At 42.1% G+C, this 25722-nt stretch overlaps 1 protein-coding gene across 1 annotated transcript in view; it reads right to left on the minus strand.

Annotated features, from left to right (window-relative positions):
* Nucleotides 1-25722, minus strand: part of LOC115389974 (neural-cadherin-like) — a 292942-nt gene that overhangs the window by 187327 nt on the left and 79893 nt on the right. The window contains exons 9-13 of the mRNA XM_030093594.1: nucleotides 17872-18040; nucleotides 12458-12628; nucleotides 11331-11503; nucleotides 9161-9328; nucleotides 1326-1575 (exon numbers count right to left, since the gene is read on the minus strand). Of these exons, the coding sequence (XP_029949454.1) occupies nucleotides 1326-1575; nucleotides 9161-9328; nucleotides 11331-11503; nucleotides 12458-12628; nucleotides 17872-18040 (931 nt within the window). The remainder of the gene's footprint in view (nucleotides 1-1325; nucleotides 1576-9160; nucleotides 9329-11330; nucleotides 11504-12457; nucleotides 12629-17871; nucleotides 18041-25722) is intronic.

The raw sequence follows: 25722 nt of genomic DNA on the forward strand, positions 1-25722 counted from the left end.
ATACCGTATCTTATATGGATTACTGACACTCTTCACGTTGTGGTTATTTTTTCTAGGCTTGAAAACGAGGATGAAAACATGCATTAGAGCAATCCATAATGAAGACCAAATGGGCCATCCTTCAACAAAAGCAGAAGGAAAGCTTTACATGCTAAAGATGAAAACTGCTTGAACTGAAGGAGCTCAGCTGACGTGAGGCCGAACGCTTTACACAAATGACTCGGATGGAGACACAAAACAAACCCGATGCAGCTCAGACTGTCTCTTTTTTTGTTTTTTTTTTCCTCCTCCCTCCTCTCTCTTAGCCTTCTTCTGAGAAAATGTCTTAATCTATGAATTAAAAATGGGGCCTTAAATCCATTACAGACCTCCCTCCCTTCCTCATCCTCCCCGCCTCTGGAGAAGTCAAAGAGCTTTCCTATTAAGACAGATAAGAGGAAGGAGGGGCGGGGGGGAAATGAGAAGTTAGAGAGAGGGACAGGCAGACTGAAGAAGGTCTGGGAGAATTAATTATTACTCACTGGATTAGGAGTAATTCGAAGGAATAGAAGGGTGTGTGTGTGTGTGTGTGTGTGTGCGTGTGTGAGTGGAATTACAGAAATGATGATGGGATATTAAAGCCGAGTTACCAGAGGCTGAGTAACTGAACTGAAACAGACTAATGTAATCCCATACAGAGGGAGAAAATTACAAACAAGCAGGTTGAGATTAGCTCCAAGGGAAGGAAGAATGAAGCATCTACTGGTCTAGTGGCTTTTTATTTATTTAATCCTCAGACGGAAATTGGCTTCAAAGATGTGTCATATAATATCTAAATAGTCTTTAGGTAAGTAGTGGTGATTAACTCAAACCAAGTTCAACAGGTTCCTCACTTTTTCACCCAAATCTTTCGAAATGAAAAACATCACTGTAAATTAGGGATGCAATGATATCAATACCCGCGTTTTGTTTAGTTGTTTACATGAATTAACCAGTCATTTCAACATTTAATGCTCTTTCATAAGATGTTACGCACCCGTCACTGTCTTAATAAATCCCCCCTCTGCTTGTTTCTGCATCTGTCAGACGGTGGCTGTGAAATGTGAACCGCAGCAGCAGGAGGGCTTTGGGGTTAAGTATATTGTATATATTGCAACATCTGTCGAGTTCTGCAAATAAATATGGATTTGAGTTGGAATCCAGATTTAAATAATTCCAGTCGGTCGATCGCTGCAGCGGGAAGCTCATCCCTCTTTATCCTTTCTACTTCCAGATCCTCGGGTTGTGTTCACGCTGCAGACTTCCAGGTGAAAACGCATTGTTTCTGACACTCAACATGAAGTTACCTGTGACGTTGATGTACACCATGGTGAAGGCAGCCAGCGGCACAGCGGCGACGTTCTGAGCTCGAACCCGCAGCATGAAGTTCCTGGTGGTCTCGTAGTCCAGCGGCTCGGCCACCAGGATGGAGGCCGAGCCGTCCTCCCGGTTGGGGGTCAGGTAGAAGCGAACCGGCATGTTGGTCTCCGGCACCATCCCGTCCTCCAGATTGTAGGTGACCCTGGGATCCCCCAGCGGAGACGTGGCCTTGATGGTCTTTGGAACAGAGAGACGGAGTGAACGTCACAACACACCCCGCTTTACTTCAGGCTGCTTTTGTCTGATTCTGTGTGATTAAAATACACCCGGGTTTGATTGAGCCATTACAGAGGCTCATTTGCAGGTGTGAAAAAATGATAGTCTCAGTCTCAATCTGCTTTTAAATCAGGCAAGTGAAATTGCTGCACATCTTAGCCGGCTGATTTGTGTAACTGAAATGTTTGCATGTGTTTGAAATATAAACCCCACCATCGGCATGCACAGCACTAAACAGACGACAGACTTTATATGTGGAGTTAATAGAAGTTTTGTCAGAAGATATACACCAGGAATGTCAAATGGATTTTAGTTCAGGGGCCATATACAGACCAATTTCACCTTGGATGGGCTTGACTGCTAAAATAGCACCGTAACAAACTTTGAAATTAAACTTTGAAGTTTTTCCCTGCTGAGGCACAGGGAATACTTGATGAAAATATCAACATTTACTGTGGAAAATGACTCCATAAAGCCAATTTTAATGAAACCTTCTGGTGCAAAGCAGACAAAATATAGTCAAATGTCCAAAAAGCACAATTCAAAATCAAAAAATCAATGTTTGCTATTTGCTTGGTGGTTTGGCGGGCTGGATTAGAGCCTCTTGTGGGCTGGGTTTGGCCCATATGTTCTCTATGACATCCCTGATAAACACCATCCCGTGATCAGAAGCTAGCTGTGGGTATGCCTCAGTGAGCCTTGGACTCCTGTGACCCTGTCACTGCTCCACTCGCTCTATATCCTTGGATCACTGGTAATAGTTATTGCCGATTGTAGAGCAGGAAGACAACAACTGCAGTTCTTCACAATGTGCTGAATCATGGGAACCATCGCTGTCCTCCATCACATCTAAATAAAGAACCAGTGTCAGCCCAGCCTACTTAAAAACCAACCACATATGGCCTATTTATTGAATTTTTGTTTGCTTTCTGATATTTATACTTGTAGAAAACGCCAGCCAGAGAAAGTTGTCCATCTTGAAACTCAAAGAGCTGGAAAAAAATAAGTTTACTGCAACTTTCCTGCTCCCAGACATCGTCTTATGGTTCACCTTCAGCATGAGAGGAAATGACGGAAGCCTCCTTGTAGAGAAACACACACCTTTCCTGTCAAAACTGTCAGAAGAGCCCGAGAGAGATGGCCATGGATCTCCTGCAGAAGCTCCCTGCTGCTAAACAGCAGCTCCACTGTGTAATATTTCACATATCTGAGGCTCCATTTGCACAACATTTTCCAGTGAAAACAGAAAACTTTGATAGCATTTCAGGTGTTTGGACTCACTGAAAACACAACTTTTTGAAACTGGCCCTCGAGGTGGAACTTGTTGACAACACTCCGATTCCATCTCCCAGGAAACGGGGGGAACTGCAACTTTTCTGAAACGCTGCGACTGTGCACGTGCAACATGGCTGTGATATATAGTTCTTCATCCACTTGTGTAGAAATGCATTATTTCTGAATTTAATTCTACACAAACCTTTATTACCTTCAGTTTGGTTGATTGCCTTTTCAACGTTGAACTGTTTCTGTCATCCTGATCTAAGAAAGGCGCATTTTTATCATTAGCTTGATTTTCACATATTTTTAGGCCCTTTTTTGTCTACTGATGTTTTAACTCATCCTGCTTCTTATCTTGGGGTTCTCTTTTGTCTTTTGTCTTTTAGCTGAAGCACGGTCGTAACTTTGTCTTGTCTTGTGTTGTTCTGTAAAACTCACTCACTGTAAACTCAATTTATCCAAAAATATAAAAAATGTTCCGAATCTGAATCTGACTAAAATGTTCTGTCATTTTCTGTATCTGTCTCATTGATGTTTTTGAAGCACCTTGAATTGCCTTGTTTATGAAATGTTGCTTTAGATTCTCTCCAGATTCTCCTGGTCCTGGTCCTGGTCCTGGTCCTGGTTCCAGTCCAGATTCTCCTGGACTTGGTAGTTTTAGAGTTAACAGTCACCGTAAGAACAATCTACCTTGGTCTGTGATCTGTACTGAATGTCTGTGTTCTCAGATTGTTAATATGGTTCCCTTCATGCATGTGTGTGTAGTTTCATAAAAAAAAAACAAAAAATAAAAAAAAAACAAGCAGCATCAACTATTGTCCTTATAAGGCAGCTATGTTGTTTTCACCATTTCTGCTGTTTCCATCATTTTCAAAACATTACCGGGAAAACACAAACTTCTGTCAAATGAAAACACAAAAGCGATGTGTTTTCACGTCGTATAAATGAGGCGTCAGACTGAAGTCGGGTAATACCAGCAGCATCAGTCACGGTGGCTCCAAAGCGGTGCTGCTGCTGACGACAGTGAGACGGCTTTCTGATGGCCGGAGTCACAGTCCACCACGACACCCCACTCCAAGCACGACCAAGAAACTGTGACAGGATGACAGGACCACCCCTGGACTTTGCTCTGGACGCCGCCTCCCATTCAGTGGCGGTTGACATTATGCAGTGACAAAGCCAGGAGGACGAAATCCACATAACAGTGGAGGTAAAAAAAAAAAAAAACACGTAACCCAAAACACGCCTTTAAACCGATTCCCCAAAACAGTCTCTGGTTCTGTGTTCACGTGAAAACCTCTTCTCTCTACCTACACTAGTCAATTTTCTGATATTACAGACCCACGGTGCTTTGCGGTGGAGGATATGAAGAAATCGTAGCAGCGATTTGCATTTGACAGAATTTCTACATTTCCAAATACTAATTTCCGGAGCTGGAAAAAGATGCTAACTGCCAGCCGGCCAGCTGACCCGAACGGAACAGAAATGTCGACAGCCACTGCCAAGCCTCGGCTCCTTCTGCATTATGAATAGTGGGGGAAAAAAAAAAAAAAAAAAAGAGTCCGCTCAAATGGAAAAAGGCGTTTTATAGCCCATAATAATGAACACTAAAATATTAGTAAGTCTCACAGTGTTCGAGTAGACAAAAAGCCAGAGAAATCCTGCGGGATCAGAGGAAAATACGCTCCGCTCTTCATTCTGTGTTTTCCCTAAACTAATTAAAGGGAAGCTATTCAAAGCCCATGCCATACACACCCCAATTAAAATCAAAAAATGCCATCTCGGGCGTGATGCGGCTTGCCTATGGGTGACCTAGCTGTATCTATTCAACCTACAGAGCATGGCGTCGACAATAATGAGGCACCCTGTGCAGCGTGCAGAACTGGCAAACATGTCTGACTACTGTATCCACTGATTCAAGAAATGAAAAGCTCAAATGTCCAGAGCGGAGATATCCCCACCCCTGAGAGTCGTAGCAGTCAAATCAACAGTGAACTGCTGGCTCCGTTACAACGGCGTGCCGGGGGGGGTGCTTGCTCTTTCTCCCGTTTACAAGCACAGATTCACGGGGAGCGTGCTGCTCTGTCTTTTCATTTCCGTCCTCCGAGTTAAAATATTCAGCAGCAACTGTAATGGCCCTAATTGCTCCCAAGAGAGCATTAGAAAACACTGATGATTAGTGTGTGTGGCATGAAAAGGCAATACCTATGAATAATGAAGTTGAAAGCACACGTCTGACTGGATTTAGAGGCGTTTTTTGAATGTTTTGCTGACTTTTTATGGACTCTCACTGTGAACTGAGCAAAAATTCATCAAAGCCTTAATAAGAACAGAGAAGTTCAGAAAAGCCGACGTCCGCTGCTCTCTTAAGGCATCAACGTCCAGGAATGAGCCAATAATGAGCTGGAGAGAATTACCGACACCTCCACGGTGAAGCATTTCAAACAAGTCCAAATGGGAACTGCGGAAATGAAACGTTTTAAAGTGAACAGAGTGACTCAAGCACAACATGAAAGAAAAGTTCTCATCTTCTTTCATGAGGTATAAATCAAAACTCAGCGTGGATACGACCATCGGGACTGGTGGTGATGAAAACCAAACTCGTGTTGAACTGTTTCATGAACATTTCATTGTATGGCCTGGCGGTTGTTGGTTTAATTATCTCAATTTTAGGAAATCAGAATTTATCTCACAGATCTAAGATAACATTTCCAACTGTCCTGCATACCTGTTCTTTAAAAAAAAAAAAAAAAAAAAAAAAAAAAACTGTGTAATCTTCTAGACCAGTGGTTCTTCATCTTTTTGTGTTCAAGGACAACACTTTCCTGTTTTTTTTCTTTCTTTTTTTTTTTTTTATTAAACCATGTTTGAACCCTCTCCTTGTGCTTGGTGGTCTGGTGCTGCTTTGATTTGCAGTTTCAAACCTTCACTCACCAGTTTTCCACCACAAATGACTCGTTTCTTCAGTGAAGCCATACTTTTTGTAACTCTTGGTACAATCACCTTTTCTTCTTAGCAGATTCTTCTGTTGTGCTGTTTTGCCTGAGATGCCACTAGTTTTTTCTCCCTCTGACACTTTTAAATAGACAAACAACAACAAAAGTGCTGCTCTTTTAATGTAAATTCTTGAATGTAGTAGTTTTGTGGCATAATTGACTCATAGTAATGACTCAGTGATTTTTAAGACAGCAAAGTTGTAACATTTAAAATCAAGTTTAATTTAGAACAAAGTGAAAGAAGTCTGTAAATGTTAAAAAAAAAGGAAAAAAAAAAAACAAGAAAAAGCTTCAGTCTGAGCTGGAACAATGCGGAATGCTTCTTTCTGTCTGTATCGGACACCAATAGGAACAGCATCACTGTGAAAGTGTGGGAGATGCTCCACAACCTTCTTGTTAGAATATTTTGTGAACACATGAAACCAAAGTGGAGCACACTGAGAATCAGTTTGTTCCTGAGCCGGAAAACGAAGCTCAGACTGAAACGTTCAGCCTGCCAACTGCAAAACATGGCGGGGGAACCATCACACTGTGAGGCTGCTTTGCCTCTCCCGGTACTGGAGAAACTGTAGATATGAAAAGAATGATGACATCTGAAAATTACTCAGATATTTCAAAGAAAAATGTGTGAGCCGGTGTGATTAAACTGGGTTTGAAGCGCAAAATCTTCAGTCTTTGACAACAAGTTGCCAAAACTCACATCCAGCTGCACAAAGGACCAGATGAGCTCTTTAAATGATCAATAAATATACAAATAAATCAAAAGTTAAAGGCTTGGAGTGAGCTGCAGAAGTAAGTCCTGAAGACTTTCTGCTTTGATAGCATCTCCTTTACAGTCCTGCTGAGCAATCGGAACTGACAGACTCCTGCAAACTCAAGATCCTCCACAAGACGGCAGTCAGAAACGAGCAGCAAATGTTTTGGGATATTTTGAACATGTTGAAAAAAAAAATCACAATGCCATTTAAAGCTAGGGTAGACGATGTTGAAGAGCCTGCAAGATTTGAAAGTGGCACACCTCAAGCCATCCCCCCTAAGCTCCTCCTACTCCAATCAGTGCTTGGCCCAACGCCACACCCCCACCAACGTGACCCCGCTCCAAGCCTAGGGTGACCATACGTCCTCTTTTACCCACTTTTTGTCCACTTTTTACGTCCTGTCCGGGGTGTCCGGGCGGGTTTTTTAAATTCAAGGAGATGTCGGGAGTTCACTGTTTCTCATAGCACATAAACGAAAATTGACCAGCGCTTTGCCCACAGATCCTTCGATGTCGGCTCTTCCTATCATTGTGAAGCAGAATTCACCAAGCGTTGGACCGTTCACCCACTAATAGGGAACGTGAGCTGGGATTAGACCGTCGTGAGACAGGTTAGTTTTAATCCTGCCCAGAGCAGGATTACTATTGCAACAACACATCATCAGTAGGGTAAAACTAACCTGTCTTTGTTGCACGATGTAATTACCGAGAGGCGGTCTTGCGCCGCGCGCTCACACACACACACACACACACACACACACAGACGGAGCGGAGCAGACGGGGCTGTTCAGACAGCGGAGCACAGCATCTGACTGGTTTCTTAAGAGCGGTCCGCACCTTACGATTGGTCGGAGTTTTTACTGTCCTTTGGCCGCTACAGTTGACAGATTTTTTTCCGCACCTTTTTCCGTCCACATAATGTATTGACTTCTCCCAGGGGGCAAGGAGCATTTCACTCAGTATGACTAAAAGTGCTGTTGGACAACATCGCCTACCCTAGCTTTAAGTCCTGTTTACAAAACAAGTATTTACTACAGCCGTGGTGTGTATGTGCAGCAGCAGTGTGGAAAAGTCATGATTTAGCAAATTTCTGCAGAGATGGAGACTCAAGTTTCAATTTTTATACAGATGACATACAAATAGTTAATGACATTTAATATCAGTCGGATTTTCTTTAGTTTGACTAAATCATCTTGATTTGACATGCTTAACTTGTATACAGCATCTCCTTCAAACCATCCAGAACATTAATTTCTCCAATTACTTATTCATACATGTTCAGTGATAATACATAAACATGCCCTGTCATTATTTATTCATACATTTCCACTGGAAAGTTTGATGCAGAGACTTTCCCAAAGCAAACTGAAGTCCTCCATGGAAATCAAACCATTCAAGTCAAATATGTCATTAGATTAATAAAAGATCAATGAAGATATATTTGAGGATAAACAAAAACAATGTGTTGAGCATCAGTATGTCAAGATTTGTGGATTTGCAGAAGTCTGTAGTTGCAATGCAATGCATGCAGTGAGAGAGCATCTGGAAAGCATCAAGACACTGAATTATACCGAGGGGCATTTTCAATACTGTAGCTGCTCCATTAAGCGACATAAGAGGAACACGGGCAGATTAAACTGCACTTCTCAGCCTAACAGACTCCACCTCCAGACCACTGCAGACTGCAACGCTTAAGAGTTTAAATAAGAGTTTTATGAAGAGCTGCTGAACTGGATCTGATTACATTTTATATGTTGACTTAATGAACTGATCTGTCAGCACAGTTCTTTTAGATATTTGTCTGATTTGTTACTATTTGATTCTTTATTGAGATGTAATAATTCCTGTTTTACTCTTAAAATCTTGAAAACCTTCAGTTCTATTGGAGCTTTTCTTAATAAATTCTCAATAACGATTGCAGTTACTTCTTGTTGAATGAAGGATGAACCAAATGATTTTAGTAGTCTGGCAGTTTACCTGAAAACAAAATCATTTTATTTCATTTCATTTTCATTCATCTATCTTTAAATATGCTTTGTGCTTAGAAAAAAGTTTTTGTATGAATTTATTTAAATCCTTTAAAATACAATTTTGAAAAAACTATTTTAGTGTGGTTTGAATTCTTTACAAGTTTGTGCACATGACGATGTCTCAAGTGAAAATACATCTTTTTTACATTTTCTTTTCAAAAACGTTTTGTGGTTACAGGACAAACTATTGAAAATGAAGTCCCGCTCCACAGAAATGGCAGAAACACTACAATTAGAAAAAAGAAAAAGAAAAAAAAAGGTGTTTCTCTGTTGGAACAGGAGTTGGGGCTGTTGTTTGTTTTTGGAGAGAAACCACATGATGCACACAGACACAAATGACCAAGTTAAACTGCTATATTGCTATTCCGGTTGACTGTCAACTATAAAACTACCAGGTCCAGGAGAGATAGACTGGGACTCATGACCTTCAAACTTCACAACTTCCACACTCAACTGTGAGAATCCCCTCGTGAAAGAAGACCTACCACGATGGGCGTGTCTCGCACGGTGTTCTCCGGTATCACCACGCTGTAGCTGTCCTTCTCCCACTGCGGAGGCTGGTTCTTCACGTTGGTGATGGTGACCGCCAGCTCCACCGAACTGCTCCTGTTTCCGCCGTCCGTGGCCACGATTTCCCTGGTGATGTAAGTTCTCTGTTTCACACAGGAGAAGAGGGAGACTGAAGGACAAACACTCAGGAGCGCATTCTCATGTTTATAATAGCACATCTGCGGCGCCCTGAAAGACATGAAAAACACTGTGCGTTCTAGATCACCCCGATTTCAGCAAACAATCCATTTTCCACACATCTTGGCAGGAGGAAATCGACTGTAGGCTGCCTTCAGGTAAACATAAACATAGTTAAAGATAAGTGAATTGATTGAAGGGCATGGCTCTCCGCGGAGCAGCAGAGTTTTGTAACTCTTACAAGAGCACTTAGCTTTATCCACCGCAATCAGGGGAATTGATCCATTCTAGACACTGAAGAATGAAGCTTAACCAGGAGTTTGTGCTCCCAATGTCTGTTTACTGACACATGTCAGAAAAGAAGACGAAAAACAAAGCAATAACATCTCCTTTCATTCAGTTCAAGGAGTTCTGCTTCATTCTGTGATGGATAATGTGAAGGAATGTATGTACACATACCTGGGTGTAATTTAACAAGGGATTAGAAAACAGACGTTCATTATGACTTACTTCATTATTTTGTTCCTAAGTGTGTACAATTCCTTTGAATGAACTACATTTAATAGAAATTGTTAAAATATTTGCACGCCTGTTCAGTTTGTCTGCATTTGAATGCTTTGTTCATGATGACGTCCTTTAAAAATGACATGAACACCATTACCCACATTCAGCAGCTGTGTGTACTGTTATTGTCTTGGTCATGCAGCCCTCAGCAGGTGGAGTTAAACAATACTTAAAATGTCTCTATTCACTCTCAGTAATTAAAGACATTAAAATGTCACAAACCAGTGAATGTGTAGGCAGCGGCTGCTCCTCTCTGATATTTCAAGCAATGATCGTCATTAATAGAAAAAGTCCACATCTTCAAATTTGGGAATGTTGTTATGAACCGGTTTCAGAAACTGGCATGCTGCCAGGTGTTAGTACAGAAAACAAAGTGCTGATAATACAATCATCCATTTCTCCTGGCGCTGGTGAGATGCTGATTCCTGGTCTTTTAATACTCATCTGAGGCTTGGGTTTGTTTTGCAAGTTTGACAGTTTTCTCTATGACTTGTTCAAATTCCCACCAAGATTGTTTTTTTTTTCTTGTTGGCAGTAAAGTGAAATTTTAAAAGGAGAGGGGATATTTAAACTCCTCTGTAAGTCAAAGAGAAGCTGCAGTTCTGTGGCGGAGTCTCGCTGGCAGAAGACTTTCTCACTATGAAATGGGAAGAGACAGACATGTAGATGTCAAGGAACACCATGAACCCTTTGAGTTGTCACAGATGAATGCATGAAATGGTCTTAAAATTTGGCCAAAACTGTAATGAAGACTCAAACATTAATACGTCATTTCGGTATTAGTGGAAATACGGGAACAGAACCCAATCCACATTGTATTAAATCTTGCCTGAACTGCTTCATCCAGATTATGTGGGCGATCAACAGACCTCGCTCTCATTTCACAGCCTGTCTGTTGGATCAAGTTTTGGAGTGACCAGGGAAGAAGGAGATGATTTTTCTTCTTTTGTCTGAAGCCACTTGGTAGCAGATTTCCTTCCATGTTTGGCTTCATTGTTCTGTTCTGTGTTCCAACTTTCCCTGCATCTCAACTTGCTGACGGTTCCCCCGACATCAGCCTGTGGAGATCGACTAACAAACTCTACGGAAAGAGTCCAGGCCCAGAAGTATCAAAGCAGCCCAACATCATGATGCTCCCTCCACCATGCTTTACAGTAGAGATGATGGACGCATTAGCTACAGTATATCATTTTCTTAATGGTTTGGCTTATTCTTTTACTGGTTACACACCATCAGAAAAACCTCACAGTCCAACAATTGTTCAGCAATTGGAAGAACATATAGAGCCTTTACATTTCTACTATCACAATTGAAACTGCTTAATCTGAAGCAGGACTCCCAGAGTGAACTGACAAGTTTGACGTGGAGTAAAATGCGATCATATGTTGTGGTGTTTGCGTGTACCTGCGAGATGGGCTGGTTTACATACACCCAGCCTGTTAGAGGGTTGACCCTGAGGTACTCCGGCTGTTCCTCCGACATGGAGTAAGTGATGGCTGCGTTGGTGCCAAAGTCGTCATCGTGAGCCGCCACTCGCAGGAAGCTTGTTCCGATCATCGTGTCCTCACGAAGGAAGTCTGTGGTCAAAGAAAGTTAACCAAAGATCAACCAAAAAAATGATATTTGTATTCATTTCGGGGCCGTCCTGCAAACAAACTGGAACTCTATAGTTTTCTTCTTTGGACCAATTTTGATAGATGCAGGCCACTGAAGAGCAGGAAGACCCTATAAGAGCTGTAGCTTGGAAGATGCTTTAATTCAACTGGCCATCATACCACTGACCCCCGATGCACACTGGATGCGGTCCGGCTCCGGAACGGCTCCGGTCCGGACACCGCAGCTAATCCGTAGTCATTAAAATCAATGCTGTGATGCACACCGGCTGCGGAGCTCCGGTCTCTTTCCGCAAAGATCCTATTTTTCCGCATGCCGCAGCCCTACCGCGTCAATTCAGACAGAAGCAAGTCGGGTGCCGGAAGGAAATGCAATACATGTTCCAAAATAAGTGACTTCAAAATAAAATCTGTGTCGGGTTTAAAACGGGTTTCAAATTGTTTAAGGGGGATAACGACAGATCTGGCAACCTTCTTCAGCGGACTGCGGAGACACCGCAGGCGGTGTGAATCACAGTGCTGTGGTATACCGGACCGGAGCCGTTCCGCAGCTGGACCACATCCAGTGTACATGAGGGGTGAAACTGGTTTCAATCCTTATGCCCATTCTTCCTGTTTTCTTTAGTTTGTTATTTTGAAAAAGCACAATTTTTCACATGCAGTATAAACAGCCATTGCCATTGAGGGGCATAGGCAGGTATGGCTATAAAAATTTCAGCTGATTTTGGCCACTTTGTCCTTTTGGTATTTTCTTTTGAGGACAAAGTGTATTATATAAATAATAGCCGACTTCACTTGAAAAAATATCCCTCTTCCTGTTTTCAACACATTAACTTCCGGGACACAGCTGTCCGCTCTGGCCATCGAAACTCCTCATCAGACCTGTTGTTACACAACTCGCCACTGAACTCAACTCACATTCATATCGGAGGTTCTCAAACTTTGGGCTGTTGTCATTCTGGTCCAAGATGAGGATGTTGAGCTGACAAATGCCAATCAGGGGGTCAGCCGCCTGGTCAGTCGCTGTCACTGTCACTGCGTACTCCCGCTGGCGTTCACGATCAAATTTCCTGGCTGTCACAATTACCCCTAGAGAGGCGAAGATAACAAGGACGATCAGACAGTTAAAAAAGTCAAGCTGAAAACTTTTCAGGCTCCTGTCCCCTCCAGGATTTGCAATTTAAAGCTAAAATGATTACTCTGTGTGGCTTGAAGCTAAACTCTGAGCACAGGAACAGACGAGGAAAGAAACGTGTTTGTCAAAAGCAGTTATCACGCAGTCCATCTCTTTCCAATGACATTTAATGACATTTCTGACACATCTGAACAAAAAGTGAGCTTGTTGAAGGGTTTCAGTCTATATTCCAGACTCTCAGGTCTTCTGCTGCTAGGGCTTCACTGCTTCATCTCACTTTATAATTACTAAATTAATTTCAAGTTTAACATCATCAAAATAAATCAGATGATATCTTGTTTAAGAGCATTTAAATAGAGCTGTCAAACACAACAACAACAAAACGCAAAACCAACCAGACTGAGGTTCCAGTCCGGTCCACCAAACCACCAAGCAAATGGAAAAAAAAATTCTAGAAAACTTTTTTTTTTCAAGCAAGTTTTTAAGAGTAGCGAATGCAAGACAGCAGTGAGACACCAGTACCTGCAAACTACTATTAGTATAAAAGTTACAATGTCAGGGTGAGTTGCAGAATAAGACAGTTATAGGAGAAGTGTTGTGGACATTTCCCTGTATTTAGCACCAGGAGGTTTCATTCAAATTGACTTTGTATTGGGATTTTAGTCATTTTCAGTTTTGTTTTTTGTTTTTTTAAGGGGAAAACTGGCATTTTTACCAGCTCTGCTCTACAACAAAACTAAGAAAAAACATGAAAATTTGATTTGAAGGTCAATATGGCAGTTTTACAGTTCTACCCAATTCAAGATGACATTGGTTTGTGGGTTTTGCAGCTGGAGATTATAACTGATGAATGTCATTCAGTAAAACAATAAACTGTTTCCTGAGGTTCCTGAAAACACAGGTATGCATGATGTTTCTAACTCCATGTGGATATTGGCACTTCAACGTAAAGAGAAAACATCTTAACAGGTGACATCAGTGTACTGATGTGGCCAGGCTTGGCAATGACAGCTGCTCCTGCATAAAGAAACCAACAGGGAGTCGCTGAGCTCTGCTGCCTTTTGCACAGATACAGAGGACCTGATCTGATAACTTTAGCTCAAATAAAAACTGGTGTATATGACACACACACACACACACACACACACACACACACACACACACACACACACACACACACACACACACACACACACACACACACACACACAAATTTAATATCAAGTCTCCTGCTGGGTGAGGCCAGCAACACAAAGCCAGGACATCAAGGCGAACCCGTCAAAAGTTTGATTTTGAAGGTTTTAACAGTAGTTGATTCTTATATATGACTTTTGTTTTGAAGGAGTAACCTGGTCAAAGTTTGACTGACAGCTGCTCAGGTCACATGACCAGATGTGTACGATGTCAAAGTTGCAACGACAACAAGGACCAACATATCAACAGGTTCCTGCAAAACACCAAGAGGTCCAGACACATTTTCCTGGAGAGAGCAGTGGGTAATTTTTTAGGCATCCATCTTTGTTCAGAACTTAAAATTTGAAGGCCCAAAGTTTTGAGAGCAGCAAATATCAACACAGAGACAAAAAATGTTCTTGGGACCAAACTGCAAACCCTCTGCTGATTTCGGTGATGAATGTTTGACTGACTGAAATAACACATTTCAGACATGCACAAAGTACTAATTTAGCTACGAAATAACTTTCATGCACCAAAAAACATGATACGTAAGTATGTAAGTACATGGATGGATCCCTGGTTTCCACTGGAAGGACTCAGTCTCTCTCAAATTAACTAACATACTTTGTCTTTTTTTGAACGGTCTCTGGACACTGAGAAGACCAGACATTAGGGATGGAGAGCTGGTGAGAAACTCTACCTACACCCTGCTGAAGTTCATGGGTGCAGGACACTGCGGCACAGTGGCCAAGTGCCTGAACAACGCCAACCTGGAGGCCGTGGTGGTGAAGTTCATGAACAAGGAACAAAATGACCAACTTAGTATTGAGGTGAAATGTTCAAGCTGACATTTATTCTTGATCAACTGGAATATTTTTCACAATTGTCTAAATGATCGTGTCTTCCTTTTCCTCTCCAGCTGTCTATACTGGAAACCATCAACACATTGGATCCTACCCGTACCAACATCATCTAATTTTATGAGTGGTTTCAGCATCAAGGTTACACGTGTCTGGTGTTTGAAATGCTGTATCTTAACCTGTATAAGCTGGTCAATAGACGGTTGGAGCCAATGAAGGCCAGTGAAATCCGCCCGGCAGCAGAGCAGGTTAGTATGACTGACACCAGTAAACCTTTCTCCTTTTGTCTACCAGGTATCAGGATACAAACTGAATCTTCAGCAATCACAGAAGCTCAAACCTGACCTCTGATGTTCTCTCCTTGCAGCTGCTGGTGGTCCTGGAAGCCCTACAGTCTCTGGAGGTTCTTCATGCAGACGTCAAGCCCGACAGCGGAGGAGCAGCACCCTTAAAGTCAAATTAATCGACTTTTGGGGAAGTCTTTAGTCTCCAACATTCAACTGGACTGGAATTTCAGCCTGCAGGCTACAGGTGGGTTTATCCTGCATCCTTTAGATCATCTGTGTCTTTCTACACGTCCATGTTGGTCTGACGCTCTTCACAGTCAGGCTGCAGGTTTCACAGAGTGTCTTCCTTCCTCAGGCCTCCAGAGGTTTCCTTTGGCCTCCCCTACACAGTGGTCATTAACGTGTGGGCCACTGACCTATTCCCGGTTAATTGTGACTACCAGATGGTAAGTTTGTTCATCCAAAACCGGGTGCAAACCGTTTTCTGGCAGAACTTCCTCTCACATGTCTCTGTGGATTGTCTGTCCAGACGAAGTACATGCTGAAGGTTCTGGGTTTTGCACTGGACCACCATCTCCGGGCTGGGACCTACACCCAGTACTACCTCAAAGAGGAGGATGCAGCAGACGGCTCCACATGGAGACTGACGGCAATGGAACAGTGTTTTCCAGGTTGAAGTTGGTTCAATACTTTTACTGGAACACTTCTAGAACCAGCTGTCATGTTTCCTCAGAGTCCAGAAGAATACCTGGCGGCCAATAAGATTCCAGTGCCGGAGAGGCCAGCCCTGTTCACGGTGCCCAGCAGTCTGGATGAGCTGGTTCATGTAGGTCTTCTCTGCTGTGCTCACCACGACTGACAGCTTAAAGCACTTTATTGATGCAGATCAAAAAGTGGATGTGGAGCTGATCCACGGGCCTGACTGTGTTTGCGAAACCAGATGCATCCGGTGACGGAGCCTGCTGAGATGGAGGACAGGAGGATGTTTGTGGACCTCCTGAAGCAGATGCTGCATGTTGTCAGAGCTGAGAGGATCACTCCGAGTCAAGCTCTGCAGCATCCGATCTTCACCACGACCAGCCTGATCCAGAAGCCCCACAGCTCACAGAAGTAAAAGTCTGTCTGTCTTTCTGTTCACATGGATGCATTTTTTTCTTGCTGTTTCTCATTAGTTTACTTTCTCTCACTCTTTATCCAGATTGGACTCAGGCTGAAATGAATCCACTGCAGGAGTGAGCAGACAGAGTGAATGTCACTCTCAGGACTTTCTGAACTGCCCAGTCCGAGCAGCGATTCTGCCTCCTTCTGCTCCATCGGCAGTGTTTCAGGAGTCACCATCTACTCTGAGGACGGAGAGCCAGAAGACAGAGGCAGCAGCTCCGATGTGTCTCTGACTGGACTCTCTGCTTCTTTCTGCTCTGTCAGCAGTATATCTGGACTCAGGGCCGGCGATTAGGCTGGGCATCCGGGGCACTTGCCCAGGGCGCCAAGCCATAGTCCTGAGGACTGCTCGGCTTTGCCCCCCCCACAACTATTTTTGAGAATACAATTTCTGGAATAAAATATTGTCCTACAGTCGGGCCAATACGGGTACATAACATCTGACAGTAGAATTCAAAGTTAATGCAGAATCAAGTTAAGTTTAAAGTGGAATAAAAATACTTTTTAAAGATTAATCGATAAAACAAGAAAAAAGAAAAGAAAAATAACATTACTACTACAAAAAAATCTAAGTGTACACACACACACACACACACACACACACACACACACACACACACACACAATGAAACAGATCTACTCATGCGGTGCCTTAAGGATTGCACATAAAATCAAATTAGCACATTTGTCTTGAAGAATTTGGAATATGAGACGTATCTCCGCTGTCACCTCTGATTGTGTCTGTATTTATCTGAGCAGACAGTGGGAACCTTCAGCAGATATGCTGTTGTTATTATGGTGAGTCATTTCCTCAGCTGGTTCATCACAATTTTTGTTTGATCATTTTTGTTTTGTTCCTTCATTTGTTGATTCTGCGACAGATCATCTCCAATACGAATGATCACTTCTTCCACCAACACTTCCAACGCAATATTTACCCTGCTGGAAAAAACAAAGGCCAGCCACTAGTGGTCTGACATGCTAACTACACTATTGATATCGTTTCTGAGTTTGTTTGTTTTTTCCTGAAACTAAAAGGCTAATGTAATTAATTGTAATAAATCTATACAGTGCCTTGAATCAAGTGTAAAATGCACACAAAGTGCAACTTACCTAAATAAACTTTTGCTTCAGCGCACTTAATGTAGGACCTTAGGACAACATTCTTTACAAAGATAGATAGATATTTGGATATTTTATTAATCCCGTGAGAAATTAAAGATCATCTTGAAATGTGACAATATTTCGGAGAGAAAAAAAAAGTCTTCACTCTGTGTGCTTGGCATATGAAACAAGTACACTCTTGTAAATGGATTTACCAAAAACTGAACAAGACTTCTGTAGAAACACTTTTCTTGATTTCTACAGTTTTTAACTAAGACACTTCTAGGACCTCCAAATCCTTGTTCAGGTTGCCAACAAACTTGTACTACACAACTTACTTGGATAAAGGTGATATATGCCAATCAGGCTCTGCGGCATTAAGTGAAAAAAGAAGTAATTAACCAAGCCTGGAGACACTGGAGTTGTTCTCAACACGACAGCTCTGAGCTATGATTCTTCATGTGCATTTCTTTTACTTTTCATTGAAAACAAACTTCAGCATGTCAGTGTTGAATTAAAATAAAATCTGTGTCTCCCCATCGATTTATTTCCTACAGACGCTGAAAGGAATCCTTCGTGAAAAGAGAGGCTTTGGATGTGTTTGTGAACCTGTATCTGGGTGGATGCTGAACGCCGGCACGGTGGAGTCCTTGTGCATGAAGCCATACGTGACCCTGCCGTTGGAGCCCTCGTCGGCGTCCACGGCGTGGACCTGCAGAACGAACGTCCCCGCTGGCTGGTTCTCCAGGACCGAGGTGCTCTCCCGATACTGCTGACACTGAGAAGAATGAGAGCAGCGGAGAAGACGGGTGGGAGGAAGAGGAGATGGTGGCTCAGTGAGTACGGAGGGACTCCGATCAATACTCCATCCTATCGGAATGGAGAGCATGAGTGCGTGGGAGGCACAGTGGTATTCACGTTGAAAAGATGGATTAAAGATTACTGCAAGGCTCATTCACTTGAGGGACAAAAAGAGTAACAATGAGAATAATGTGCAAGCACAGAAGGAGAGTGGGATGACTGCATCCTGCAGCATTTATTTATTTTCTACATTTGCTTCACCTTTTCAAAATGCTGGTAATGGGTTCAGGGGTCCTGGAGTCTTTACCCGCACCCAGTTGCCCAAAACTGTATGAAAGCCTCTCAGTGAGTGTTTGCTGTTGATCTTTTGCCACTCAGTGTGTGTGTGTGTGTGTGTGTGTGTGTGTGTGTGTGTGTGTGTGTGTGCATACGCTTACTACCGACAATAAGATAACAGTTGTTTCTACGTTGGAGTAGGTACATTTGAATGGCATGGCACGAAACAATGTTTTGAATTAGTAATTGGATGCAAGTGACTTTCCTCTCTGATAGGAAAAACAAAACACAACAATCAGCTTGAACGCAAGTGTTATTTCTATATTTTCTCTCCTGCTAACAAACTGTTACCATGCAACTGCACTGGGTGAATGTGAGTCTCACGTCGAAATGTTGCTCTCACAGAATCACAAAAAAATTCATCTTCATTTATATTCATGCACAACGTATAGTTTTCATGCACAAATGACATTTTTACTGCATTGCAAATTGAATCAAGCCACTTCATTAAGCCAACAACAGTAGGAGAAAAGTACCGTTGCCAAATATTGAAATCGCAATTATGCAAAGACTGAACACACGGCGGGTCCGTCATGTCAGCCTCCAGCGCTACAGAACAGACATAATGCTGGTGAACGCACACAAAAAACAAGAATGCTGTGCACTGAGAAGTTGGAATGAATCAATGAACTGAAGGAATGAAAGCTCCACACTAATGTTTAATGGTGGAGATGAATGAAAATGTAGGAATGAAGGAAAGGAACACCCTTCAAAGTCACGTTTGACCACAGGAGATTTGGAAGACAGAGTAAAGGAGCCGATTTTCTGCTGAGGAATCTACTCGTGTGTGTTCTGCTTCGCAGTGACACCACACACTAGAAAATCAGAAGAGGGATACTTTGCGTGAACTGTCTTATTGTCATCAAGTGTGTGGTCTCTGAAACATGGGAGATTGGAAAAGTCCTGTCATGTGTACCAGACTTTATATGATCTGCAGTTATTTAACCAAAATTAGAAATCACCTCTACTTTTGGTTAAATATCACCATTTAGCACTTGTCTGCCCATTTGTCCTGCTTCAAACACATTTTTGTTAAAGGACCATAGTCCGCCCAATTTCATCGTGAATGGGTCAGACTGGTTAAAAAAAACAAAAAAAAAAACCAGCCATAATAAACTTTACATCGTTGTACTGTGTCAACTACTCTTAAGAATTGGAATCCTGGACAGTTTTACAATTTGTCATCTCAGGGATGAATTGGAGTCTTTTGCGGACAGGTTTTGACCCACGGACCTTATGCTGACACCCGTACCTTGAGGAGAAAATAAGGACTAAGATACTGCATGCAATATCAGATACCAAGGCAGCGTCTGTGGGGTATCACCTTTTTGGATCTTGCTTATTTGTCAGCACATGACAAATTTATAGTCTGAGGATAAGAAGGTCCCACCAATGGCCTAAATTCTTATGCTAGCCTGCTTCAACAAGGCTACTGCAGTCAGGAAGCAAGTAACATGAGGGAGGTGAGCAGGACTTTTTTTAAGGTAAGTAGGACATGTCAGAGTAGCTTCTTAAAGCATTCGACAGAAGCAAAGTTTTCCAACAGAGCACTATCTTTCCCAATTTCCATTTTAACAGTGCATCCTGCTAACATCATCAGATGTTTCATCAGATAAAGGCCTCCTCCTTTGCTCACATGCTCAGAGAGCGCAAACAGCACAGGCAATCTCATTGGTCTGTGGTCACAAGAGAGGAACGCTCTGATGCATAGTAAGACACTTTCCTTACATAGTCAGAAATAATAGTTTCATTTGAAATGATGTCGAGAGCAAGACCTAACCTCAACCACTCATCCAATTATCGAATAGGCTTACACCCTGTCAACTCCCACACTCCGCCTCACCACCTTCATCCTGTATCCCTACTTTACCCAAAGCCGTTTCACTTTGCATTACTCATATGCCCGTTTTCTCCCACCTAGCACACCTCCAATCCACACTTTTTTTTTCATTCTTATTCTCATCCCTGCATTGTGTCTGTTCAGCCTAAAGCCCTTATCCTGTCCCTGCCATCGACCAGAGCAGGACAGCACTGCAAAAACTCAACTACTTTAAATCAGCAAAACATTCTTAATTTTGATCAAACCTGCGAATTGGGTAAGCAAAATTTGCTTGCTTGGAATTCTTAAAACTAGCAAATGAATCTAACAGCTGTGTGTCTGAAAATTAACCAAATACATGTAATATTCAAGCAAAGAAAGTTTATTTTCTTGATTAGGATGATTTTAAGATTGTTCTGCTTATTTATGAAAAGCGCAGAAAGCCATCGTTACAAACTTTTCTTTGTTTGTCATCAACTCTCATTACATAACTTCATCATTTCAGTTAATCGATTACTAAGGTGATAAAATATTTCAATCCCTGTGAACTGAATTGATGTTTGCTACAGTTAAACTGTGACTACATCACAGCAGAGCTCTAAAATCATTTATCAAGAAATCAAGTGCTGAAATTCCATTTCAAACAATCAAAATTTAATGATTTATTTCAATAACTTAAGGTAACTTCTTCCTTTGATTTTTTTTTTTTTTAATTTACTTAACTTCTTCAATAATGGATAACCTATGACACAATTCTTTGAAAATATTTATCAACCAAAAGTGAAATTACTTTGGTGGCATTGATATTGCAGTGAGTAAACACGCTTTACAATATCATTTAATCAGAAATGAGCATAAAAACCTCTATCGCAACATCTCACAGTCATTGCTGTACTCCTCAGCTGCTCAGCTCAAAAAAAAAAAAGAAAAAGAAAAACGAAAAAATGTAGCTCCTGAACCCACATTAAGCAGCAGATAACAGTAGCTGTGAGCATCACCGTTAGCATAGCTGCTAGCCCCGCCACTAGCTTAATGGCTAGCCGGGCAGTTAGCTTAGCGGCTAGCGCCATTAGTAATCTTTTAAAGTGTTTTCGCTATATACAGCCACAAAGTATACATCACATCAGTGCTTAACATCAGTAGTGTAACCTCGATTGGTTTTAAAGCAACCAGACCAAGGAGGCATGGTGTGGTGAGCTAAATTCAACCAGCTAACAAGGCGTTAGCTGCTAGCCTGTTAGCAACATTGCTAGGCTTGGTTTACCTGAGCTCAAAATGAGTAGGCCAACAAGGGAGATGCAGCACCTCACGTCGACTTTTACTCCCAAAATCAGTTTCCTAAACAAGCAAACTTATTAGTGACTGATAGAAGAAACTAATTATGGATTTTTGACTTTTAAAACATGTTTTTCCTACGTGAATGACTTCTCATCACTAGAGGAAGAACATTTCTGCAACATTAAGAGGAGACAGAGTGGACACGCCACCCTCTGTTTGGGCGTGGCATTACACTTAATTCACATACTTAACCCAATATCCCTGTGATTTCCATTAGTTTTACACACAAAGATATGACATGCTGTTATGAAATATGACCTGGGTGATGGGATTAGACGACACATGAGCTGATGATATATTATGAAACTACTCCATTTTAAATGGATGGATTTTGTCTTGAGATTATTGTTTCAGATAGATTTGCAACAATTTTTAAATAAAAAAAAAAATCTGACCACTTTTAGCAAAAACTGACAAATACTATTGTTGCTCATGAGCAACTAGTGGAGATAAATAAAGAAATACTAATGGTGTTCATCTGTTTGAGAGTTCCAAAATAAGCTTAATTTTCTTGTGCAAAGCTTGTTTGTTAAGAACATTTTTCTTTCTTTTATGACTAAAGTTAAAAAGATAGACCTCGAATTTAGACTGTTTTACTTTCTTGAAAATCATTTTGTCCAGTTATAGTAACAAACCGAGATGGAACGCCCATTTTGAATCTTCTACCACCTGCAGGAAAAGAAGCCCCAAACCAGCGTTGCCATTATAGAACTACTTCATCATGGATAACTGGGTCATGTCACTCTGGGTGTCAGAGTTGGTTCAAATGAGAGAAGAAGTTCTTGCACGTGAGTCTCAGATGAGCCTTGGACCACCTGTGACGGTGAATCTTGGACCACTTGTGACGGTGAATATGTTCAAACCTGAGACGATACACTGTTTCAGACATGCGGTCGTAATTTGACTCCCCCCACAATCTCTCCTCCACACATCAACTTCAAGATCAGCTGCTTGCTATTAGCCCCCCCACTGACAGGCCTCCCTCCGTAATGAGATAATCAAGGTTAGTCATTTTGTCTGTCATTGCTTTAACCATTATTGTGGCTAATTGTAGTGAAACAGCGAGATGTGCATTAGCTGAAACAAGGTGAAGTCAAGTGGGGTAAATTAGGGTTCAATCACAGCAATCACTGAAAACACACACAACAAGACATGTACGTGCACACGCACAGATTTTTAACAGCACTCAATCAAGAAAAGAAGAGTATGCTTTACAAAGTGTGTACATCACCAGCCCGCCAAACTGTGACAGCAAGTCAAAGAGTTATTGTGAGGTTGTAGCTATTCTCACACATTCAAAATGTGTTTTCACCCTGAGCTTACCATTCCTCAGGGCGACTGTCGGGTCTGGACCTGAAAACATGCAATATCAGTGGAGTATCAGACCCTGGTTCCATGATGGTTCAGGAGGATACACATTGTTTTGGGTTTTCGATTCAGGGAAGATTCTCAGTAATGCAACAATGTTCTGAAAACAATGGTGGAACAATGCCCTGCAGAACCAGACTCAGAGGAGGAGACTTTCTGCAGAACCAGACTCAGAGTAGGAGACTTTCTGCAGAACCAGACCCAGAGGAGGAGACTTTCTGCAGAACCAGACTCAGAGTAGGAGACTTTCTGCAGAACCAGACCCAGAGGAGGAGACTTTCTGCAGAACCAGACTCAGAGTAGGAGACTTTCTGCTGTTCAGGTTGGAATTCGGGGCTATAAATGTGTTTCAAGATTGTGTGCACAACAATGTGCATTTTCCCTGAGTGGTCTGATATAACTGATTTTATGGAACTGTAGGGGATATCAAGTCTCCTCTATAGTGCAAAACCAGCGTTGTATGCCTCGTCTTCTGTTCTTGGCAGTTTAAGACATAAAACATGACTGTTTAAGGCTAAAACATGCCAAAGCTATATGTTTTATATAAGACCATTACCCGAAAAAACTATAAAAATCCTCCTACACAGAATCAGTCTTGGATGATGATCTTCTTCCTCAAGGCAATTCTGACACATTCAGGCACAATTAAAGCATCATTTCCGAAGCTGAAGTGTTCATTTCGGGCCAATGCAGATATGTTCTAACAAGCTATTAGTCAATAAAAGCTCCGGAGTGCCATTTTCATCTGCATTCCTGGTTCTCAGAATCAGCAAAAATGAAAATTTATGCGACACTCTCTGTTCATTGATGCGATACGAAGAAGCTGATCGGTGTACTCAAAGATTTTGTCAATCACTGAACCTGTCAGACACGAAGAGTTTTATCTTCCTCATGACAGATACTACCTCGACTGTAAGCAGGCACTTTCTCTCTCATCTCTAATCTTTCATTCAGACTGTGTCGTCACCATTTTTTTTTTTCCAATCTCACTGGCGCATTGATGCAGATGAGCCACAGAGACAAAGAAAAGGAGACTGATACTTACACCTAATTAATGACAAAGGAGGGTTCTTTTCAATCTCATGTTCTTTTTTCATGTCATTCTCTGTTGGTTTGCTCCCCCCCCCCCCCCCCCCTGTTCTCCTATCATGCAACAAAGCTTTAATTTTAACCACTCCGTTAACATTGGCCATGCTTCTTCATTTTGCTTTGTGTCTTAAATAGACACCACAGAGAGGAGTCTGGGGAAGATACGCAGACTTGGATGAAGGCCTGTAATTAATCACAGAGAGTGCTATGGTTTACAAATGGTTAGTCAATGAGAATAAATCATACTGCTGTTATCCAAACTTAGCAATTGATAACAAAACAACCAGCAGCCGGGCTGATGTTCAGCTCGGTGGCACTGTACGAGGGTTGTTTTGGCACACATTTTGTTTCTTGTGGTCTTTTAGTCCATTTCCTGCCCTCGTGTGTTTCATCTGTACATGAGTGTCTGACTGTCTTCATCTGGTGGCGGTGGTATAGACCAAGAAGCTTCCAGCAAATCCTAACATGGATTTCTTTGTTACGTCTTTTTTTTTCATATCAGGACAGTGATTCCACTAAAATGGAATAGACTGTAGTTTTCAAATGTTGAATCAGCTTTAAAACAAATCTGAAGTATAAAACCAGTGAGGCCCCCTCCCACTACTATGTAAAAATAGGTTTTCCCCCCGGAAGAAAGAATAAAAAAATAATGTTTGAGAGTTTTGTGTGGACCAAATCTTGGTATTCATGCATAATTTTGCGGTTTATTTTGGTTTTGCAGGTGGGTTTTTCACCCTCTGATCCTGTCAGGGCTGAGAAGGCCTGCCTTCCACCACATCGCTGCAGCTCTCACTGTTTTGTGTGTATGAGCTTTTCTCACCAAAGGATCGCCACCTTGCTGTGGCTGATGACCTTGTGAGTCTCAGTGGCCACATTGACATGGGCCCTGTATAATCGGATTGTAAGGTGAAGCGGATCGTAAATGCATCATATAAACATCGGAGTGGATCCGCTTCGCTCGCAGCAGATTGTATTTTGGATTAGATTGTACGACGTCGTCTACGCCTATCAATAATCTGCTCCATGTCTCATATATACGGTGCTTGACAGCGGAGCAGATTAAATGGGGGATTAATTGTTCCGTGCATGCGTTCCTGCGCTCTGCACGCAGTGACGTGATGACGTACGCATTGAACGGAAAGCAGGGAAGTAAAAAGCAGCGCAGAAGAACTCGCCGGTAGTTGAGAAACACTTTTTTAATAAAAAACCCAGAGAGAACAAACACTGGAGAAGCAAGATGGACGCAAATCACGCCACAGCGAGTTGTTCAAAGAGTGGCAGACCACCAGCAGACTGCCCGGCCGGTGTTATGAATTAACTGGTCCCCTTGTTAACAGATTTCTGTGTAAACACATGCTGGTAAGAGCAGATGTTAAAATAAGACTCACACAAGGCACTAAACTTATACATTTACTGTAACTGGAGATAACCGACGTTCATTAGAAAGGCTACAAGTTTCAGTCGTTTTTTCAGTCGTGCTCCGGTCGGGGGAGCGCTCACTCTTTGAGCAGTGTCTCATGGAGATGTTGGAACATTTTTTGAACAGATATCCAGCAGATAAAAACTCTCTGCTCAGCGCTGAGGACTGCTGCTGCAGAGCTAAAGACCTGAAAGTTCCATGAGAGATTTTGTGCGCCTGTCACAGGACGCTGCGTAGTCCGCTTCACCCAGTGCCCCTGTAAACGAGGACTGATCGTGGATCACTTTGT

Source organism: Salarias fasciatus, chromosome 1, assembly GCF_902148845.1.
Source record: "Salarias fasciatus chromosome 1, fSalaFa1.1, whole genome shotgun sequence".
NCBI classification, from domain to species: domain Eukaryota; kingdom Metazoa; phylum Chordata; class Actinopteri; order Blenniiformes; family Blenniidae; genus Salarias; species Salarias fasciatus.